The 20,550-nt window shown below is 39.7% G+C and overlaps 1 protein-coding gene across 6 annotated transcripts in view; it reads right to left on the bottom strand.

Annotated features, from left to right (window-relative positions):
- Positions 1 to 4,066: 4,066 nt before the first annotated feature.
- Positions 4,067 to 20,550, bottom strand: part of PDE4D (phosphodiesterase 4D) — a 1,548,416-nt gene continuing 1,531,932 nt past the window's right edge. For all 6 annotated transcript variants that reach the window (XM_065905742.1, XM_065905741.1, XM_065905745.1 and 3 more), the window contains 7 exons: positions 20,191 to 20,289; positions 19,142 to 19,306; positions 17,829 to 17,928; positions 11,733 to 11,887; positions 10,409 to 10,531; positions 9,749 to 9,931; positions 4,067 to 9,038 (listed from right to left, as the gene is read on the bottom strand). In XM_065905742.1, coding sequence (XP_065761814.1) covers positions 8,622 to 9,038; positions 9,749 to 9,931; positions 10,409 to 10,531; positions 11,733 to 11,887; positions 17,829 to 17,928; positions 19,142 to 19,306; positions 20,191 to 20,289 — 1,242 coding nt within the window. In that variant the 3' untranslated portion in view covers positions 4,067 to 8,621. The remainder of the gene's footprint in view (positions 9,039 to 9,748; positions 9,932 to 10,408; positions 10,532 to 11,732; positions 11,888 to 17,828; positions 17,929 to 19,141; positions 19,307 to 20,190; positions 20,290 to 20,550) is intronic.

The raw sequence follows: 20,550 nt of genomic DNA on the forward strand, positions 1-20,550 counted from the left end.
CCAAAAGAAGTTATGTTTTCTTCAAAAGATACCACCTAGGGTGGCCATGTACATATCTAACCAAGGGATATGTACAAAATACTGATGAAATATATTTCTAGGCCCAAGATGGAGTGGCTTCTGCCTGAGATGCTGCATCAACAAACCAAAATATTACAACTTTCATGTTCCTATAAATGCTCCTCCTGAGCAGATATGCAGCATATCCCATCAGCCAATCCCCCCAAACCAACCCAACTCTGGCTTCTCACCCCAAACAAGGTTGACTATTTGTCCCCAGTCAAGCAGATATTTTCTATTTGTCTCTTCCTTGCTCTTTACTCTTTATCCCATAAAAGCTTCTTGCTTTCTGCCCTCTTTGGCAGTTCTCCAAAAGGAGATTTTCCATTTCATTGAAGTTTGTTAGTACCACCCGAATTGACTTCTTTCATCATTTTTAAACAGTTTTTTGGCGACAAAACTGTTTTGTAAAAGTTTCTGTAAAACACCCCAAAAGCCCCAACCCAGCAACACATCCACCTTAGGCATTAATCTGCTCAGCTAAAGTAACAAGATCTTCTAGTTTCAAAGAACTGAGTGCTATCTTCCGGTATACCTGCTTATTTTATATCTAAGAACTGTGGCCCAGGAGGTGTAAATATCTACAAAAATAAGCAAAATCCTACTAAGACAAACTAGAATTACCATGACCACCATGGGGAACTTTCCAAAGAGACAATTATCGTTCATTTAAGAAGTGCACCGGAGAGTTTTTCCCAAATCAACAGAGAGAAAGGGATATCTATTTTAATTGACATGCCAAAGCCTCCAAACAGCAAGGCTGCCCCAAAGCTTCATTGAACACTTCATTATAAAAGGCAAATGAAAAATTAAAGACCTGTCTAAAACAAATCATTGAAAGACTAAGGTGACTCCTACCACCTGCCTCTATCCTCTGTTATGTGAGTACTCACTAAGCTTCCAATGAATTGCTTTTCCACTCTGAAGAGAACAGAAGACCATAAATAAAGTCCACTAAATAGTTTTAAAGCCAGAAACCTAGAACGCTCCCCCTTGTTGCACCTTCCTGGGGTCCATGGTCAAAACCCTCCATGCTCCCTCAGACAGTAGAGTCTGACTATTTGTGACCGGATGGAAGGCAGCCGGCCAGGCTCCTCTGTCCATGGAATTCTCCGTACAAACATACTGGAGTGGGTAGCCATTTCCTTCTCCAGGGGATCTTCCCAGCCCAGGGATTGAACCCTGGTCTCCTGCACTGCAGGCGAATGCTTTATCACTGAGTCACTGTGAAAGGCCCCATGGAAACACAGGCCCAGAAGTTCTCTCATTTGCATTCACTCAGGATACGGGGAAAAAAGTTTTGTCAAATCATTCCATAGCAACTCGAACTGGTTATTTTCTCAACAGCCCAGGGGAAGCTTACATTAAAATTAATGAAAAATCTTGTCAAATTCTAGTAGACACAAGACGACATTCATCTGGAGGATGCACATGGGCTCCGAGGATAAACAGCAGAACCAAGGAAGGGTGAAAATTCTTACCAGTGTCTGCTCTCCCCAATCTCTGCGGTGACCTGTTGAAAAAGGTAACATTTCAAGTTTTCCCTTCCTTTCCAAAGCCTCCGTCCTTGACTGGGGGCCCTTTCTCGCTCAGGAACAGCCGGGGCCTCCTTGTTTGTTTCATTTGTGTCGTGTCAACATGGCGCGGCTTTCTGCTTGCCCGAGGCACGCAGGTCGTCAGTTCTTACGTGTGCAGGCAGCTTAATCATCCGGCTGGGGTCGGGGGTGGGAGGTCCAAAAATACGGCCGGACAGAAATGTAGGCTCACTCTGTTTGCCGCTCAGATGAGCGGGACAGGAAAAGGGTTGCACTTCGTTTGTGGCTAGAGTTTTACTGAGTATGGCCAGCTTGGAGGAACTGTCTAGGTCTTTGAATTGTCTTTGGGAGTGGCTGTGGATCTTGGGAGGGGGGTATCCTTTTTATCCATGGTGGTGGAAGGATGTAGGACCCCCCCCAAACCGGGATTCCTGGCCTCGGCGGATACAACATGCCTGACAAGGAAGCGAAGAGCCCAGAAACTGTAAGGAACCACCACTGCCTGACAACACCAAGGTGTGCTTACACTGGGCTGGAGAGGAGAGAACTTTTATATTGGAAGGGAGAGGGGATGTAGTAGTAAGGACAGATATAGCAATTCTTAAGATTAGTAGATGAGGACACAGAGCCCACGTTAAATGATATAAATAAAGCAAGCAGCGTACCTTACAGGCTTGAGTTTGTGGGCTGAGCTTTACACCCATTGCACCCAGTTTGACATTGAGCATTTGGAAATACAAGAATAACTGCGACAGAAACAGCCTCCAAATCTGCAAATGGGAAACACAGGTGGAATTCCAATAAAATAAGGCTCTGTGTTTGGGTTCGTCCCTGTTAGGGGTGGTGCTGTCTGGTAACACGGAATGTTTTGCTCTTGTAGGCTCAAAGCTGTGTGTGAGATGTTTCCAGATCAAAGACCTAAACCCAGGTAGACTCGGCACACCCAAATTGGCCTCAGTCAGCCTGGGGGAATACAGGGAAAAGAAGGGCAGCTTTTCTTTTGTTGCATAATCTCACTTAGGGGTGGCAGACTAAGGAACCTGTGTTTAGGTCAAGCATTCCTGGAAGGGATGATTTGGGCCTTTTGGGGGCTGGCTGTAGTTGCTGTGGTTGCCTGTGGTGGTGGGAGGAAATGAGGAAGAGGCGGAGCACAGCTTATTCTATTTAACCTTATTCTACTAGTTAAGATTCAGGGCTTACACTTGTGCTGATTGATCACGAAAACTGATTTGCTGCCATTCAGGAAAAAAGAAAACAGAATTTGTGAGGAAGAGGCAGAGTCTTTAGTTAGCAACCGGATAGAAAACTGTGAACTCTCTAGCTAAACAACCAGACTAATTTTATGGTATCAACCCTAAATGTCTTGATCACCAGATTGAATTATATCCATTATCAATTTGGTAAGTGATATTCAACAAGTATTAAACACCTACTGTGTACCAGGGATCCATTTGAGGTGTGAGGGATACACTGGTGAGCAAAGACTCGACTCTGCTGAAGCTCTGTTCTGGTGGGAGAGACAATAAACAAATAGAAAGTGAAATCGCTCAGTTGTGTCCGACTCTTTGCGACCCCATGGACTGGAGCCCACCAGGCTCCTCCCTCCATGGGATTTTCCAGGCAGGAGTACTGGAGTGGGGAGCCATTTCCTTCTCCAGGGGATCGTCCCGACCCAGGAATCGAACCTGGGTCTCCCGCATTGTAGGCAGATGCTTTACCGTCTGAGCTACCAGGGAAGTCACATGTCAATTTGTGGGGTTATAAAGGGAAGAAGGCAGGGTCAGAGGGTAAAAATCAAGGGAGCAGGAGTGCTTTTCTTCCATTTCTCCCGAGGTTTGGAGCTCATGTATACCTCAGGACTTCTGCAAATGAAGTTTTCTGTCTGGACCCTTCTCTTCCTGTCAGCTCTTCCTTTTTGCCAAGTTACCTTTTGAGTTCCTTCAGAGCTCAGCCCCCATCACCGCCAGAGAAGGCTTCTCTGGCCCTGGCCCTGGCCCTCTGGAAGAGACCAAGGTCAGACTCCTGCTCAGTCACAGCACCTCAGCTTCTTTGCTGTACTGAGGACACTCAGGATGCTGTGTAGGGAACTATTCAGTGCCTTTGTCCCCTGTAGACCTTAAACTCACAAAAGCTGAATTATGTCTGTCCACTGATGAATCCTTACAGTCTTGGAGTTTGCAGAGAGACCCAGCAAATAACTTTCAGTATGCCAGAACACTCAGTCAGAGAAGTTCCCTTCCCAAGCCTTCTACTGTGCTTCGTCTTATAGGCCATCTACATAATTTTGCCATTTTACTCTATAGCAAGATTAATCTACATAATTTGGCTTTATTGGACTACAAATATGTAGTAATGTATGATGTCACTATCCTTTATTTCACCTTAACAATCCTCATGGCTCTTGGAAACAAGTGCTGACTGAACTACAAGTTAAAATGAATACTCTTATTTGTAAATGATCGAGTCATAAATAGGCAGAATCAACCCATGCTTTTATTTCCATTGCATATAAAAATTTCATATGAAGGTATTGATGTACAGTACTATCCCCATGGGCTGTAAGAGAGGCTAAGAAACCACTAAAAGAATCATCATTTGTAATGCTCACACACAATTGACCACTCTGAAAACATATCCAAAGAAATCAAATTTAAAACAACTAAAATCAGTAAGGATTTTTTTTCTTTTTGTAATTATAGTGTCCCCATTGTACTGTTTAAAACAAAAGTAATCAAATTCCTTTGGGCCAGGGCTGCTAAAATCTACAGTTTGTGTCAAAAAAGAAAATGAAATAAAATAAAAGGAGGCTCATTTTTCCTAGAAAAAGATTCTCTCCCTTCACTAAGTTGCACATCCTGAGGGCTGGGCAGCAGTGGAAAGAGGTTCCCACATCAGCCACTGGGAATTCTTCATAGCTTTCAGGAGCTGGCCTCTGTGCAAGGTTAAATTTAAAAATTCTAAAGCAAGTTAAGTTTCACAGAAACACACATTCTAGAGAATGGTGACTCCATTATGCTATGTGAATTGGTGTCATATAAAACTTTGTGTTTAATATATGAATTTACATACATAAGGAAATTTGATTCATCTTAGTTGAAGAAAAATTCCACTGTTTAACAAAAATGACCTTTTTCATATTTTATGTTTTCTGTTATAACATGGCAGTAAGCCAAATAATAAAATACTAACATGCATGACCTATGGCTCTAGTTTCAAATCAAGTTCATTTGTCCATGTGCTCAAGAAGTCAAAAAGACTTTTTATAATTATTGGACAAGAATATCTTTTCCCAGTAGTGTTTGAAAATTAAAAAAAAAAAAAAATCAAATGTAACTAACTGAAGCAGCTCAGTTAGTATCTTATAGGAAAAGCCACCATCATATATGCTATGGTGCTTCGTGGCAAAAAGCATTTAAGGGGTTGTCTCTCAAAAGAGTCTCAGAATGCTCCAGAGGTTAACCGTGGTTCTGTACAATCCAGTTGCTGCCAGAAATCCAACTGATTCAAAGCTCAGATGTAAAATGCCCAGCCCTAACCCCACCATTACCTTACTTTCAAATGCAGCAAAACAGAAGAAAATATTGGTTAAAGTTAAGGCACAGCCCTGGGACCAAAGACCTGCAGCTATGTTTTTTATATTTTATATACCTTTATGTATTTTATAGTTTTCTTGAATCTTCCATAAACAAGCTCTAAGGTGACAAGACTATTTTATAGAAGAAAAGAAAATGTACAAGGAGTATGTATACACACCATTCATTCTCTCACCAAGAGTTTCCAAATATATCAACACCATCCCAATTCGGGATGATGTTTTAATAAGAACTGATAATTTACAATTAACATTACAGTATGTACATTACAATAAATACATGGTTGTAAACAGACAAACAAGACTGTATTACAGGTAAGGTCATTTGGTGAGAAAAAAAATGCATGGCACAAAAAAAATAAATAATGCATTCAAAAAGTATCATAAAGCTTTCGGTAAAATCCACTTCATTCAAGTTTTTTTTTTTCCTTGTCTACAATTTGTTCTATCTACATTATTTTCTTGTGAATTTTAAGTGATGTAAAAGAAAAGAAAATTAAAACAGCATTATTGTGTTTAGTAACTTGCAAGCTGAAATATACTGGTTTTATGCAAACTTAGACATTTTCTTCCCCATACAGTACCCAGATACTATATTTTCTTACAATATTTTAGGAAATGTAAAGCCACTTATAAAAGGGTATTCTTTTTAAAGCAGTGTATAATTCTGAAGCATACTTTGGTGAGAGCAGAGGAGAAAGAGAGAAGGGAGAGGAGAAGCAGATTGTACAGCACTAGTCCCTGTCTTTTAGATATCACTTTTTTCCTACAATTTGATTGTCCATCAGTGGGTATCTTCACACATGTGACCATTAAAACCAACAAACTGATGAAATAAAAAGTCTCCCTTTTTAGTGCTGTTATATACCTTTTCAGGTCCAGATATGTAACATATTGCTGTTTTAATTTTTTTTTTCATTCTTAAGTTCTAGGCACTCTGTGGGGGAAATACCAAGCATGAGGGAAGGGAGGGATTGAGAGTATTTGGGAGAAAGGAATAAACCTTAGATTCTTTGCCTTTTCTTCTAGACCTCCATCAGGGACAAAATTAAAATGGAAACAAGTTTCTAATTGTTCTTGTGAAACCACTTGCCAAACATAAGACTTTATTTGAAAGATTACTGTCTGAATTTTACAGGGGAAGGGAGGTAGAAATCTGATAATTAATTGGTCAATTCCTATCCTGTGCTCTATGTCGAAGGTCACAGCTACCTAATTTTTCTATCAATGTTTCTAATCATCAGTGGCTCTCAGGGGACTAAAATAGTGAGTATCTTCAGTTGGGTCATTTCCCTGGCTGATGATTTAGTGATTAGTCCCCAGAAGGCTCCTTGAGACATCCCCAGTATAAACATTTTTCAGGATTACAATTTCATTTACTGTTCTATGTTCTGTTTGGTCAGATATTCCTTTAGCCTCTACTTGACTTCTTGGATATCACTGTGAAAAATGATTATTTGGGCTCCAAACTCTTCACAGAGAAGGTAACCATTTCTTAAGAGCTGAAATGGGAAGAAAGTCCAGACTAAATAAATGCCCCATGATGCCAATTAAAGGTAAATGCTGGGAATCAATTTCTAAAATTGCAATACAATTCTTGATGCTAAATTCAGCCAAAAGTGATCTCTAATGTTTGATTTAGTCAATATCTTCTTACCCAACTGAGTAATTTAAAACGGCATCATATCACCAAACCTCTGGCGCTAGAGGCACCACCAACTTCTTTCTATCAGCATATTTAAAGTTCTCCTCCACTAGACATACTTCTGGATCAATGATAACTGATAAAGCAAGAAATGCTACTATGTGTTAGGTGGCTGTCCTTTAAGGAAGAGTCATTGCTACACTTAAAATCACTTCTCAGGAATATTCCTCATACAGTTCTTAATCCCATGGTGAAATCATAGAAACAAAAGAGCATTCATTGTACTGGTGTTCATTAATATATTCTACTAATATTGTTAAAAATTACCTAGCTAGCCATTAACTTTTCTTTGTAAATCAAAAGTAAAAGCTAGTCATTATATACGACCTCATGGCAGAAAAGAATGCTAACTCTAACTTGACTACCTGTTCTTTGCATCCATCAGAATGGTGGTGATATATTTGATAAGTCCCCATGTAGTAAATGTGGATAGAGGTTCAAACACACGCTGAATAATGAAGCAGCACAAGGGGAAAAAGGTTTTCTTACTATAACTGACTGTGAAAACAATAAAAATGAGCATGAAATGTGTGGGTTATTACAAAGACATGCATTTGTGAAATGAGGGTCTACCACCACAGCAAAAGGTTATCAGAAGACACAAAGTAGGAAAATATCTAAAAAAGACTGACCATTTTAGCTACTGGGTATTTATATATCTCTCACTTGCTTCAGATAATACCAACTGATGACTGAGTGTCCATGAGGCTTGAGATACATTAGACAGAACACACATCAGAGTATTATGGAACACATGTTCACTTTGCACACGGTGAAGAGAAATGTCAGTGGGGAGCAACTCTGCGTGTCTGAATAGACCAAAATGAAAAGCCAGTAAATGAAGACCTACAAAAAGGGTTTCCTGCAACATAAAGTCAATTTTTGTTTTTAAAATATGGAAGTCATTGGTATATAAAACAATGGGTCACTACAAATCAGTTAATTGCTATGAAGTCTAAGGTGCAAGTAAAATTTGTAAATTAGGTTTATCCAGTGTAGCACAGATTTGTACTGAAAACTTGCAAGTTACTCCTTAGAAAAAAATAACCAGTGGCAGATGAAGTTCTGAACGTAGTTTTTTAAATATAATACCTCAATACATTTAATAATAAAAGTAAGCTCTACAAAAAATCTGTTTACATATCATACAAAATGTAGAGGTCAGTGCAGCTCACCGAACCACACTATTCAGTCAGGTATCAGGAAGACTTGAAATTAGAAAATTATGCAATTTCTGTGGCTCATCTTTATCCTGGTAACAGCTTCACGCTTTGTCCTGTTCCTGACCCATTCGTTGCTTCACCCATCTGTTCACTGCATCCATGTAATAATGCCTTCTTTCTGCAGAAAATATTGCAAACAAAAAGAAAAAAAAACCCCAAATCATCTTAACTTTGGGGCTGCCCAATGAGCCACACTCCCTAGAAAACACTTTAGAGTTGATTTTCTCGGCTTCTTCAGTTCGACGGAGCCGCAGTCCTGTGACAATGCTGTCCATGAAGATGTCCCTCTCGTTCTGATGACATGGAGGTGAAAAAACTGGTGACGATATTCCTGAGCGCCAGACTGAGTTGTCAAGGTCAGTTTTGTTCCACAAACATCCTGGCAGATGACAGTGAGGTGTGACCGTGGTTGTGGCATGTGACATGCACTTTGGAAACAACGTTTCTACTTAAAAAAAAAAAAAAAACACAAAACACAAAGGAAAGGCATGGAAGTCTGGGCCCTGTTACGTGTCCGGGGAGGGGTCCCCGATGACACAGGCCTCAGTCTGGCTCTCCTCCTCCTCCGCCACCGCCTCCTCTTCGACCTGCTCATCCAGGGGGATTTCGGTGGACTCTGAGTCTTGAGTGCACAGCGTCTTGGAGTCGCTGCAGCTAGTGTCTTCTTCAACTTGACTCCCGCTGTCCTTCTCCGTGTCTGACTCGCCGTCTTCCTCTAAAGTCAGTTCAAACTGGAACTTCTCCGTCTGACCCTGCCTGCCCTCCTCCTGGTCATCGGGTGCCGGGGAAGGGCTCTGAGGAATTGTGCTCTGGTACCACTCACGATTGTCCTCCAAAGTGTCCAAAATGTCCTGGGCGTCAGGATGGACCAGGTCTGCCCATGTTTCCCAGAGAGGATGAACGATATAGTCTATGAAGCCCACCTGGTTAAAAAATATATCCAATGTGAGTACAGGATTAAGAAACAATGGAAAAGGTTAAGAGACCCAAATGTATTCAATTTATATACTGAATTAGATTTTCATACATGATATATGGAATTTACATAAAATATATAAATGTAATATGCTTTGCAAATATAACACTGAACCAAAGACTATTAACCTTACTCTGGTAAAATAGTCACTATTTTAGGTAGCAGACTGTATGAAAATGTTGTTATGAGCTGCAGAAAACTATTTAATAGCTTTTAGAATTCTGAGTCCAAGAGCAGGTTTGTGATGTAAAAAATCTGCTTGTTTACCTTGCTTGGCTTGAGGCTTGGACCTGATTTTAGAACACCCCATTTATAGGTGGATCCAGAAAAACCGAAATAATGCCTGTACTCCATATGGATTCAAAGAACTTTATTCACTAATGAGAAGAGATAGCTGAAATAATTCTACACATATGAATATACTATATGAATCAAGTGACGATGAATAAATATACTGTCCTATGAATAGATATATGACCATACGGATATACATCCTAAGAATCAAAGAATTTTGAGGCTTGCAAACACGAAGTGGGAATTGAGCTTGTCAAAAGGAAAGTAATTAAGACCACCCAATAAAAGACTGAACGAAGTGCAAACGAAGTAACCAAATGTTCTATGTAGCTGTGTTCTCTCTCTGAAAGCGTAAGGCATCACCTGTGATTTTTCCACAGATGCGTTGTGCTTGTCACACATGGGGCTTATCTCCATGCCCCGCTCCCTCTCTCGGTCCCCTTGGCGGAAGAACTCCTCCATGATGCGGTCCGTCCACTGGCGGTACAGCTGGAGAGGCTTGGTCGGGTTGCTCAGGTCGGCACAGTGCACCATGTTCTGAAGGACCTAGAACAAACCAGTGCATGCTCTGTTTAGCACCCGCTCCTTTTTTTTTTAACTAGAAATTCACATCAGGTGACTGTGACACTTAAAAATACATGTTGTGTAAGAGTCGTTCCAGACAGCTCGACCATGATGTGTCTGTGTGTGGTTCACACTTGTATTAATAGTCCCAAAGTATGCCACTTCTACTGCATCTAAGTATCATGAGAGAAACTGTTTACGTGTTCAGTTCATTAAATTCAGATCTGCTTAAGTGCTTGGTTTTGTGGGATATTATTTTTTTAATGCACTTCCACTTACAAAGGCCAATAGGATTTTGTCTGGTTAATTCTCAAGATGAAGAATCTGGATAAAAACCCTGCTTATAACTACCAAAATTATAAGCTGGGAGAAAGGAGACATAAATCTTATCTAAGCTAAACACACAGACACGAATGTGTACACACACCCGCAGACACAGAACAAAGTCAAATGCTTTACCTGGATCCTATCAGAATAATTATCAAGAAGAAGAACTCCAGAACTCGTCACTTTCTTAGTTTCAACCATAGTTTTCAAATCGGCCAGTAGATTCATGTGCTTTGACATGTCTGTGGCAAGTACCTTAAAAGACAAAGAGTGTTTTAATAAGTAAAAAATGCCCAGAGGAAAAAAGTCATAATTTGCACATGAAAATATCATGGAGAACATGAGAAGAAATGGAGAACAATTCTGTCACCTAATAGCCCTGTGCAGGAATCCTTTACTACTTCTTGGGCCAGAATCTACTCCTCTTTGCTGTCAAGTTTCCTGGAAGCTCAGATAAATGTGCACAATATACAGAAACATTAATCACTAGCAGTCATTTTCATGCTGATAAAAAGGGCTATTTCTCTGGATAAGACACCATCACATTGTGAAGTTTTTTTATTCCTTGGACTAGAAAGTGGTTACTGGACTACAATGGAGTGATTCACAGGTTGCTCACAGAATACTTTAGGAACAATATTCTGGTTAGTTTTCTGCTTATCTAAGTCATAAAATGCCTCCATGTCTTTGTATGTACAAAGCTGAACAGATTAAGTTTCTGATAACCAGAGACTTCCCTGAGTCTCATGACAAACGCATACAGAAAAGACGAATGTCACGGATGTTTCTGCACGGCACTTCTGCTGAGAGAGGCTTTTTCATTATTCTTCACTCCAGACTGTCAGCAGCACAGCATCAGTGCCAGAAGCAAGGCCAGCCTCTGGCACAGAAAGGCCAGCAATATCTTGAAATGTACAAAAAACTTTTATTTGATCGTCATCTCTTTCTTCAGTTCTAATGAGATGGATGAAACTGGAGCCCATTATACAGAGTGAAGTAAGCCAGAAAGATAAAGACCAATACAGTATACTAACACATATATATGGAATTTAGAAAGATGGTAACGATAATCCTATATGCAAAACAGAAAAAGAGACACAGATGTACAGAACAGACTTTTGGACTTTGTGGGAGAAGGCAAGGGTGGGATGTTTCGAGAGAACAGCATCAAAACATGTATATTATCTAGGGTGAAACAGATCACCATCCCAGGTTGGATGCATGAGATAAGTGCTGGGGCCTGGTGCACTGGGAAGACCCAGAGGGATGGGGTGGAGAGGGAGGTGGGAGGGGGGATCGGGATGGGGAATACATGTAAATCCATGGCTGATTCATGACAATGTATGACAAAACCCACTACAATATTGTAAAGTGATTAGCCTCCAACTAATAAAAATAAGTGGAAAAAAAAATCATAGATCACAGTTCTCTTTTTTGCTTTTTATCAGTTACTCACAATGTCAATGACCATCTTCCTTAATGACTGTCTTTGCTTTTTGGTCAAATTCTGGAAAATGTCACAGTTTTCTTCCTGAAGCAACTTAAAGCCCACGGCCAAATGATGGTTCTCCAGGACAGAGGAGTCATTGTACATCAAGGCAAGTTCAGAGTCTTGAAAGAAAGACGAGGTAGAAGGTCAGCAGAGCCATTTATGCTACGTTTATCTTATTTTTCATATTCTGAGATATCTTGGGTTTTAGGAAACAACTTCTCCTAAATGTTTCTGCTTGAATTCCCATGACATGACAATACCTAGAAGAGAGTCTATGAGTTAGTGTAACCACAGAAGAGCCCTAGAATCTTGAGAGTGGACTCAACGCTCTTGGCATATGATGAGTCAGTTACCGCTGAGGCTTCAGCTTCTACTGTTCTAGAGGGAAAGGTGAGATTATCCTGAACCTCCTCTCCAGATCTGCTAGAGGCAGCTCCATAAGCTCAGCAGTAGAAAACATCATTCCTAACATCTGTAACACCTCCAGAACAGAAGATGTTGTATTCTTGACAAAGGTGGACCATCTACCCAATCTGTTATGTAATGTAAAGATCATGCGCCTTAGGGTAATTTATACTCCAAGAGGGTACGAGACCAGCTTGGAACATACGAACAGCATCAGGGTCTGTTCATGCTTGTACTTGTTTTGTTCACAGGATAGCTGTGTTTATTCTTCCATTTCCTTGTGCAAGTGTCTCAGCAGTCACTATAAACATGTATGTTGCACATCCCAGCTGCACACTGAGAGTTTCACACGGAGCCGGGTTTTAATCTGTCTACGTAACTCCAAGGTGAAGATTTGGCTGCTGCCCCACGACTGTCCTGGACCTCTGTTTTTTAGGCAATGAGAAATCCTATCTCTTTCCTAGTTCCTGTAAATAGCAGACTCAGATCTAGTAAGGTAGTCATTAAAAAAAAAATGGTGCTTTATCTTATTTCCACTTAAGTCACTGTAAAAACAAAAACATGTATTAGATCTTTCTTCTGACTTATGTGGAAAATGTATATTATTTTCTAAGAAAGAAATACTCAATACTGCTCAATGACTATTTTAAAGAAGCCAGGAAGGAGAAGTGAGACTCAAGACACACTTTTACTGAGATCCTCTGATTTTACATTTACACAGAAAAATAATATCCTATATGTAAGCTACAAATGTAGTGATGGAAAGCTTATATTATCAGTGAGATCAGTGAAATAGTGTGTACTATCACCAGGTCCAGCTCTACCTTCATACAGTTAAATGCCTCTGCTCTTGAACCTCAAAAGTCATATGCTTTGAGTAGATGACTAATGTGTCCAAATGTGTGAGGAGACCTTTCTCTCCCCACCTAGGCAACTTTGCTAGAAACAGAAATTTTACTTGTTTTTCAAGTAAAATTTAATGCTATATATATTCTGACACTGCTTTATTGTTTCTGAAAATAATGCTTTAAAAATATGTATCTTTTTAAAGATAAATATCCTCTAATGTGCTCTATTCAACATGTTATGATGCTACTTACATTTTATGGATTTATTTACATAGTATTGTCCTTAAAAAAGATTTATGCAGCTTCTCACCTGGAATTTCAACTTCCTTACAACCTATTCAGAATCCCCCAGTCCCCTAAATCATTTATAAAAGCTTAACACCTCTGCCAGGTAGAAATGATCCTCTGTTTTCACAACCTTCAGCATGTTTACATGGAGTGTATGTATCATTAATATCAAATCACTTGCACCTAAGACTAACACAACTGGAATGGTTAATGAAAACTATCACAACTGAGAAGCAGAGGGGTATCTGGCCTGGGAGTCGGCCAGGTGAGTCCAAGTGCCCTTTCACCATGGTGAGTCATGCAGTCTCCTTAAAATTGGACAGGTGACCTCCCATCTATGGGAGGTCTGATCTGATGATTGGAAGTCTTTATTATAAGAAACAACGGTTCAACCTTTAGTTTTGTGCAAGATGGCAGCCCCAGCTCCAGGCTAGGAGATGAGTGTGCTAGTTTGAGCCACTCAATCCATCCACAAAAGAAAGAGAAAACACAAATTTAATGTCTATAAAAAGAGTTTACTGTAAACTAAAAATAGTCACATAATTCTGATAGAGTATTTCATACAACTGTTTATTACAAGTTTGCAGTTATTAGTGGGAGTCCTCTAAAGCATGCTGTGAAAGCTAAAACTTAACTTGTGTTAGAGGTTACTAAGCCTCTTCTGAGTTCTGAAATAAAATGCTTTCTGGCTTGATCTTCCCGACCCAGGGATCGAAAAGAACCTGGGTCTCCTGTATTGCTGGCAGATTCTTCAACGTCTGAGCCACCAGGGAAGCTCAATTAAAAGCTAACTAAGGCAATAATTCTCATAATGCCATGGGGCTATGATCAACCCTGGGATAACTTTCATCTACCAGGTGATGATGCTCATTCATCTCTCAGGCATAACACAGCCCTATCTCAACCCACCCTCAAAATATCAGCAATCCAAAGCTGGCCTGGGAACTGCTAACTGCCCTGTGTGGCTGAGACCCCACAGAAAGGAGATGTGCACAACATCACTGACTGACAAAGTGCCTCTAGAAGCACAGTCTATAATCGTTCTACCTCAGGCAGCTCATCAGTAAAACAACCTGAAACAGACACTCCTGGCCACCGTCCTGTGTGTATAATTACCCCCTACATGTCTCCATTATTTATTCTCAGTTGTCTCAAACTTTAAAGGGCATGAGATTCATCTGTGGACTGAGCCTTTGCTAGCTTAAACTGCAGACTCCACAGGTACCCTGCTGCCAGCCTAGACCCATCTGCCCTTAGAGGGTCCATAATAAAGAATAATAGAGTTGGTCCTCATTTTTCCTGAAAAATTTAATAGAATACTTGGAAGACAGTGACTTTATTATCAGTTGTTTTAATTTGTTCTCAATACTTAATTCTATAATATGTGAACTGTGAACTTCCATATGTTCAAGCTGGTTTTAGAAAAGGCAGAGGAATCAGAGATCAAATTGCCAACATCTGCTGGATCATCGAAAAAGCAAGAGAGTTTCAGAAAAACATCTATTTCTGCTTTATTGACTATGCCAAAGCCTTTGTGTGGATCACAATAAACTGTGGAAAATTCTGAAAGAGATGGGAATACTAGACCATCTGACCTGCCTCTTGAGAAACCTGTATGCAGGTCAGGAAGCAACAGTAAGAAGTGGACATGGAACAACAGACTGGTTCCAAATAGGAAAAGGAGTACGTCAAGGCTGTATATTGTCACCCTGCTTATTTAACTTCTATGCAGAGTACATCATGAGAAACGCTGGGCTGGAAGAAGCACAAGTTGTAATCAAGGTTGCTGGGAGAAATATCAATAACCGCAGATATGCAGACGACACCACCCTTATGGCAGGAAATAAAGAGGAACTAAAAAGCCTCTTGATGAAAGTGAAAGAAGAGAGTAAAAAGTTGACTTAAAGCTCAACATTCAGAAAACTAAGATCATGGCATCTGGTCCCATCACTTCATGGGAAATAGATGGGGAAACAGTGGAAACAGTGTCAGACTTTATTATTTTGGGCTCCAAAATCACTGCAGATGGTGACTGCAGCCATGAAATTAAAAGACACTTACTCCTTGGAAGGAAAGTTATGGCCAACCTAGATAGCATATTTAAAAGCAGAGACATTACTTTGCCAACAAAGGTCCATCTAGTCAAGGCTATGGTTTTTCCAGTAGTCATGTATGGATGTGAGAGTTGGACGGTGAAGAGAGCTAAGCACCAAAGAACTGATGCTTTTAAAATGTGGTGTTGGAGAAGACTCTTGAGAGTCCCTTGGACTGCAAGGAGATCCAACCAGTCCATCCTAAAGGAGATCCAGTCCTGGGTGTTCACTGGAGGGACTGACGTTGAAGCTGAAACTCCAATACTTTGGCCACCTCATGTGAAGAGTTAATTGGAAAAGACCCTAATGCTAGGAAGGATTGGGGGCAGGAGGAGAAGGGGACGACAGAGGATGAGATGGCTGGATGGCATCACCGACTCGATGGACATGGGTTTGGGCAGACTCCGGGGGATGGACAATGAGGCCTGGCGTGCTATGATTCATGGGGTCACAAAGAGTCAGACATGACTGAGCGACTGAACTGAACTGAATATTATAATATGGGAAGATATTATATTAAGTATAATAGGATGCAAATAAAACACAAGTCTGAATATTGGTGTTATTATTTAAAGAAAAAAGCCTACCTTTCTTAATGGCAAGAGTTAAGACAAAATTTGTATGTATTTGTTAAAAATATCAAGATATACCTAAGAGGCAAAATTATGAGTCAATCCAGGATAATAAAAAATTGCCAGTGTACATTTTACTATATGACCTTCCCTGTTCTAACAGAAAGGACACAATCAACCTTAACCTAGGAGACAATGTAAACTCATGTGTTGATATATAGTAATGTTTTGTTGACCCCTGAAAGCACCCTATTATAGGTTCTCAAAAGGTAGCTAAGACACGAAATGCACCGACTATCCACCCATTTTTGAAAACCTATGACTCTCCCAATTCTCCTACACATGAGTGAGTCACAAAGTGCATTTTGTTATAGGGGAGTCCAGAGGCTGTTAAAAACATACAAATATATAAATACTTCAAATGATATGAATCTCTCAAAGTAAGGCTATATTTAAGCTTCCCCTTTAAATCTGCAGCCAAGTGTTGGGAATGAATGGTGGAAGAAGAGACGCTACAGGAGCTAGACTGCTATGGGGCAGGAGAAGGCTGTTATCCACAACTCACAGTAAAAGGCAAAGATAGATTCTTAACAGACAGGAAAAAATAAGAGCTTTTTTATTTTTTTCACATACAAAAGTGACTTTTATAACATTAATCTACCGTGCTGGGAGGGAATTATATAATGGTACATTTAAATTATTTACCAATTAACTTCAAGTACAGAAACAATGGACTTCCCTGGTAGCTCAGCTGGTAAAGAAACCACCTGCAGTGCAGGAGACCCTGGTTCGATTCCTGGGTTAGGCTGGAGAATCCCCATGGATAGAGGAGCCTGGCGGGTCTCAGTCCTTGGGGTCACAAAGAGTCAGACACGACTGAGTGACTGAGAGCACAGAAAGAACAGAATTTCTGTAAAACAATCTCTCTGCCAAAAGCCTCACTCAAACGCTACTAATACTCCCTACAGAGGCTTGCAGTGCAACTGTGTTAGAGGTGTCCCACACCAAACAGTCACTTCTGTGCCTTCTTTCCAAATCCACTGATGACTTAGTTTACAAAACATCACCAGTGAGAAGAAAATTAATGGTTAAAAAAATATTAAAAGAAAGGAAACAGTATGTCAAAACAGAACCTCATACTGCCCTCAGCATGAGATTTAAAAAGGGAAGAAGAGGAAAGAACATGGTGGAGGGGGAGAGGAGTTACAGCCTCTGAAGAGGATTACATGACAACCTACATAAAATGAGGAATTTAACATTTATTCTGATAACTTCTTTTATTTAAAACTCTTGAGGGTAGCATTTCCCTGGTGGTCCAGTGGTTAAAAATCCACCTACCAATGCAAGGGACATGGGTTCAATCCCTGGTCAGCGAACTAAGATCACACATGCCACAGGGCAACTAAACTTGCATACCGCATCTAGAGAGACCACATGCCACAAGAGAGAAAGCTTGTGAGCTGCAACAAAGACCCAGCAACAACAACAAAAAATTTAGGAGCAATATACCTAAATCTTTCTGCAAACTTTCACTTTGGATTGCTCCGTCTACTAATATAGTAGTAATGATAGTAATAGAGTAATAGCAATATAGTAATAGTAATATAGTGGTAATATAGTATTTCAAAAGAAGTACTGGAATGCATGTTTTTCAAACGTCATATGCCTCATGGGATAGAACTATAATTTTTAGAGCTATATAACATTAATGTGCAGTCACTGAAATGCATATATACACATCTCAAAAGAACATGACTCTGGAAACACCCCAAACTTATAAAAACCCTCAGTCACTCTAAAATGTCAAAAAGAAAATTTTATTTCACAAAAATGAAGACATTTTACTTCACTTACTTGTATTGATCAGAAACTGATTGGACACACCAGGATGATCAACATCATGGATTGCACTGGCAAAAATTGCTGCAAGAATCTCCAAATCTGTAAACACAGCCTGAAAGAATCCAAACAATATTAGATAACATTACTATTCTATAGTAATGTAAATGGAAGGTACACAAGAATGGGAAATTCCTTCCCAGACTCTGATGGAAAACAAAATGAAGCTTCAAAATATATTATTATCATGTTTCAGGATGGGAGACTTTCAGAGAATGAGTTCCTCATGGCTTTTCTAAATGTAATCTTGGAGGAAATATTTTATCTGATTTTATTATAATTTAAGATCATACCTTTTCCATGGTTATATTTTAAAAATATTTAAAAAGGATATCTGCCAATATTTTATAGAAAATAATAACTTATTTTAAAAGTATTTAAGATGTTCAAGAATATTCTGAAAATGTACATAAAACTAATGACATGAGCAATTGTTTTCTTCCATTCAAAACAGGGACTCTCAATCTCACAGACATCAACATTTGCGGTCAGATAAGTCTTTGCTGTGCAAATAAGTCTTTGCTCTGGGAGGCTATCCTGTGTATTATGAGATGTTTAGCAAGGCCCCGGCCTCTACCGATGAGATGCCAGTAGAATGTACCCCCAAACTGTGACAGCTAAAAATTTCTCCAGTATTGCCGGATGTCCCTGGGAGGGGGAGGAGTAGGAGTAACAGGAAAATCACCCCCGGTTGAGAGCCTCTCACTCAAACAATAAGGTATTAACCCAGTTTTATAGTGAAACAATCTGAACTATAAAGTACATTAGCAAAAGATAGTCACTCTCCCAAACGATTAAGGAAATCAAATTGTTTTAATAAACATTTAATGGAACAACTTCATAGGATTTAGTGACATTAAAGATATGCTTCTTTCTAATAAGTTCTATGAAAAGTATCAATGCGTAGCTTCTATTTTATAAAAATAATCATCTTTGGACTATAAACAAAAAAGTCATCAGACTAAATTCCCAAGAAGCTCAAGCTAATCAAAACTGAATAATCCAGGTGTGCTTTATGGAATGTTCACTAGATCATTTCAAAGAGACAATATCATAAACAGATGAATCCCTAAGTCTTTGATTATTATCAAAGACAAAATTCATCAAAGACTCAGCTGTTTAATTACCACAATGACATCCCCTTCCCAACTTAATAATATTTCCAGGAAGCCAATTATTGTTTGCCCTGCATGCCCTTTAGTATGAAAGTTGAAGAACCATTTTGAGTGGCAAGTTAATGTCCTCCAAGGTTTAGAAACCAAGTGTACCTCTAAAGCAGGTGTGGACAACAGCACATGCGTTGACTGGACGACATCTGCAGCGTGAATATTATTGTGGTAGGCCACATCAGCGTGGTAATGGTCTTCCAGGGTCATTAGGTATGTAATTAAAGTGTCCACCGGAATTTTAAATGTTTTTAATAAATCCCGTTCCTGTAAGAAAAGAAATCCTCTTAGCATTTTGTATTTTATAGAAAAGATTTTCCATACAGTGTGTTAACAGTGGCAGCAGAAATCACCCCCTGTGTTGCCTATGGATAACCCAGACATAAGAGAAGCACTCTCTCAATGTCTAGTGAGGACAATGAAAACCCACGGGGTGATCCAGGAACTTCAGGGAAGAAACCAGAGTCCAGCTGTCCTTCTGGAGCCCAGCAAAGCTCTGCCCCAAATATATGGTGTCAGGAATGAGCTGCCCACTATCAAATGTCTGTGTCCTGGGATCCTGAAGATAGCGTCAGTCCACGACCACTGACTCAGCCACTGGATCAAAGCAAGTGAGACACAGTTTTCTCTTGAGGGCTGGAGACCTCTAGCCCCAAATTCTCATATAAATCCTAACCCTGAACTGGGGCAAAAACTTGACAGGAATGAGAAACTGATCTGAAGAAGAGAGCAGTCCACAAGACAGTGATGGAAGAAATTACATACTAAGGTTAGTCAGCAAGGGGCTTATTCAATTTGTGAAGTTGACACTTCACTCCATTCTCTGTGGAAGGGAGGATCACGTGGATGATTTTAAAACTATTAGTTTAATAAATTGCTTCAATTTGCCCACATCTTATCTTTTTCTTCAATGGGAAAAATAATATAATTTATTTATTTGTGTTTTACCCACACTCCAATCTTCTTGTATCCTTATTTGCCCCTTGGTATATAAGGGGCAAATATATATCCCTTATATATATTTTGGCAAATAAAAAAGTATCAAAATAAGTAAAAGAGGGTTAGCAGTGAAGAAGATAAATCCATGCACAATTCACAGACTGGACATCATGTCACCAAATAAAAGAGGTGATAGAACTTAACCACGTTACCTGAAAAATGGTGTGCATGATAACAGTCAAAGGTCGGTTCCCAGACAACTCTGCTATTCTGAAAACATGAAGACCCCATTTGTTCACATCTTCTAGTTCCTGGGGTTAAGGAAAGATAGGAACAAGTTTGGATGCAGAAGTAGGACATGAAACAATGAACACAGTCATTTAAAAATTACTGACTTTAATGAAGAGATTGTTAGACTTTTTAAAAAAATTCATTTCGAATGGAATGGATGCACCATGTAAGAAGCAGCAGACTTTAGGTGAATCTGCTTAAAACACAAGCTAGAGACTGAATGGTCTCATGTCTCTGAGAAAACAACATGGTTACACACTTGAAATACTGATCTCAAAGTA

The sequence above is a fragment of the Muntiacus reevesi genome, chromosome 14, assembly GCF_963930625.1.
Source record: "Muntiacus reevesi chromosome 14, mMunRee1.1, whole genome shotgun sequence".
Lineage (NCBI taxonomy): Eukaryota > Metazoa > Chordata > Mammalia > Artiodactyla > Cervidae > Muntiacus > Muntiacus reevesi.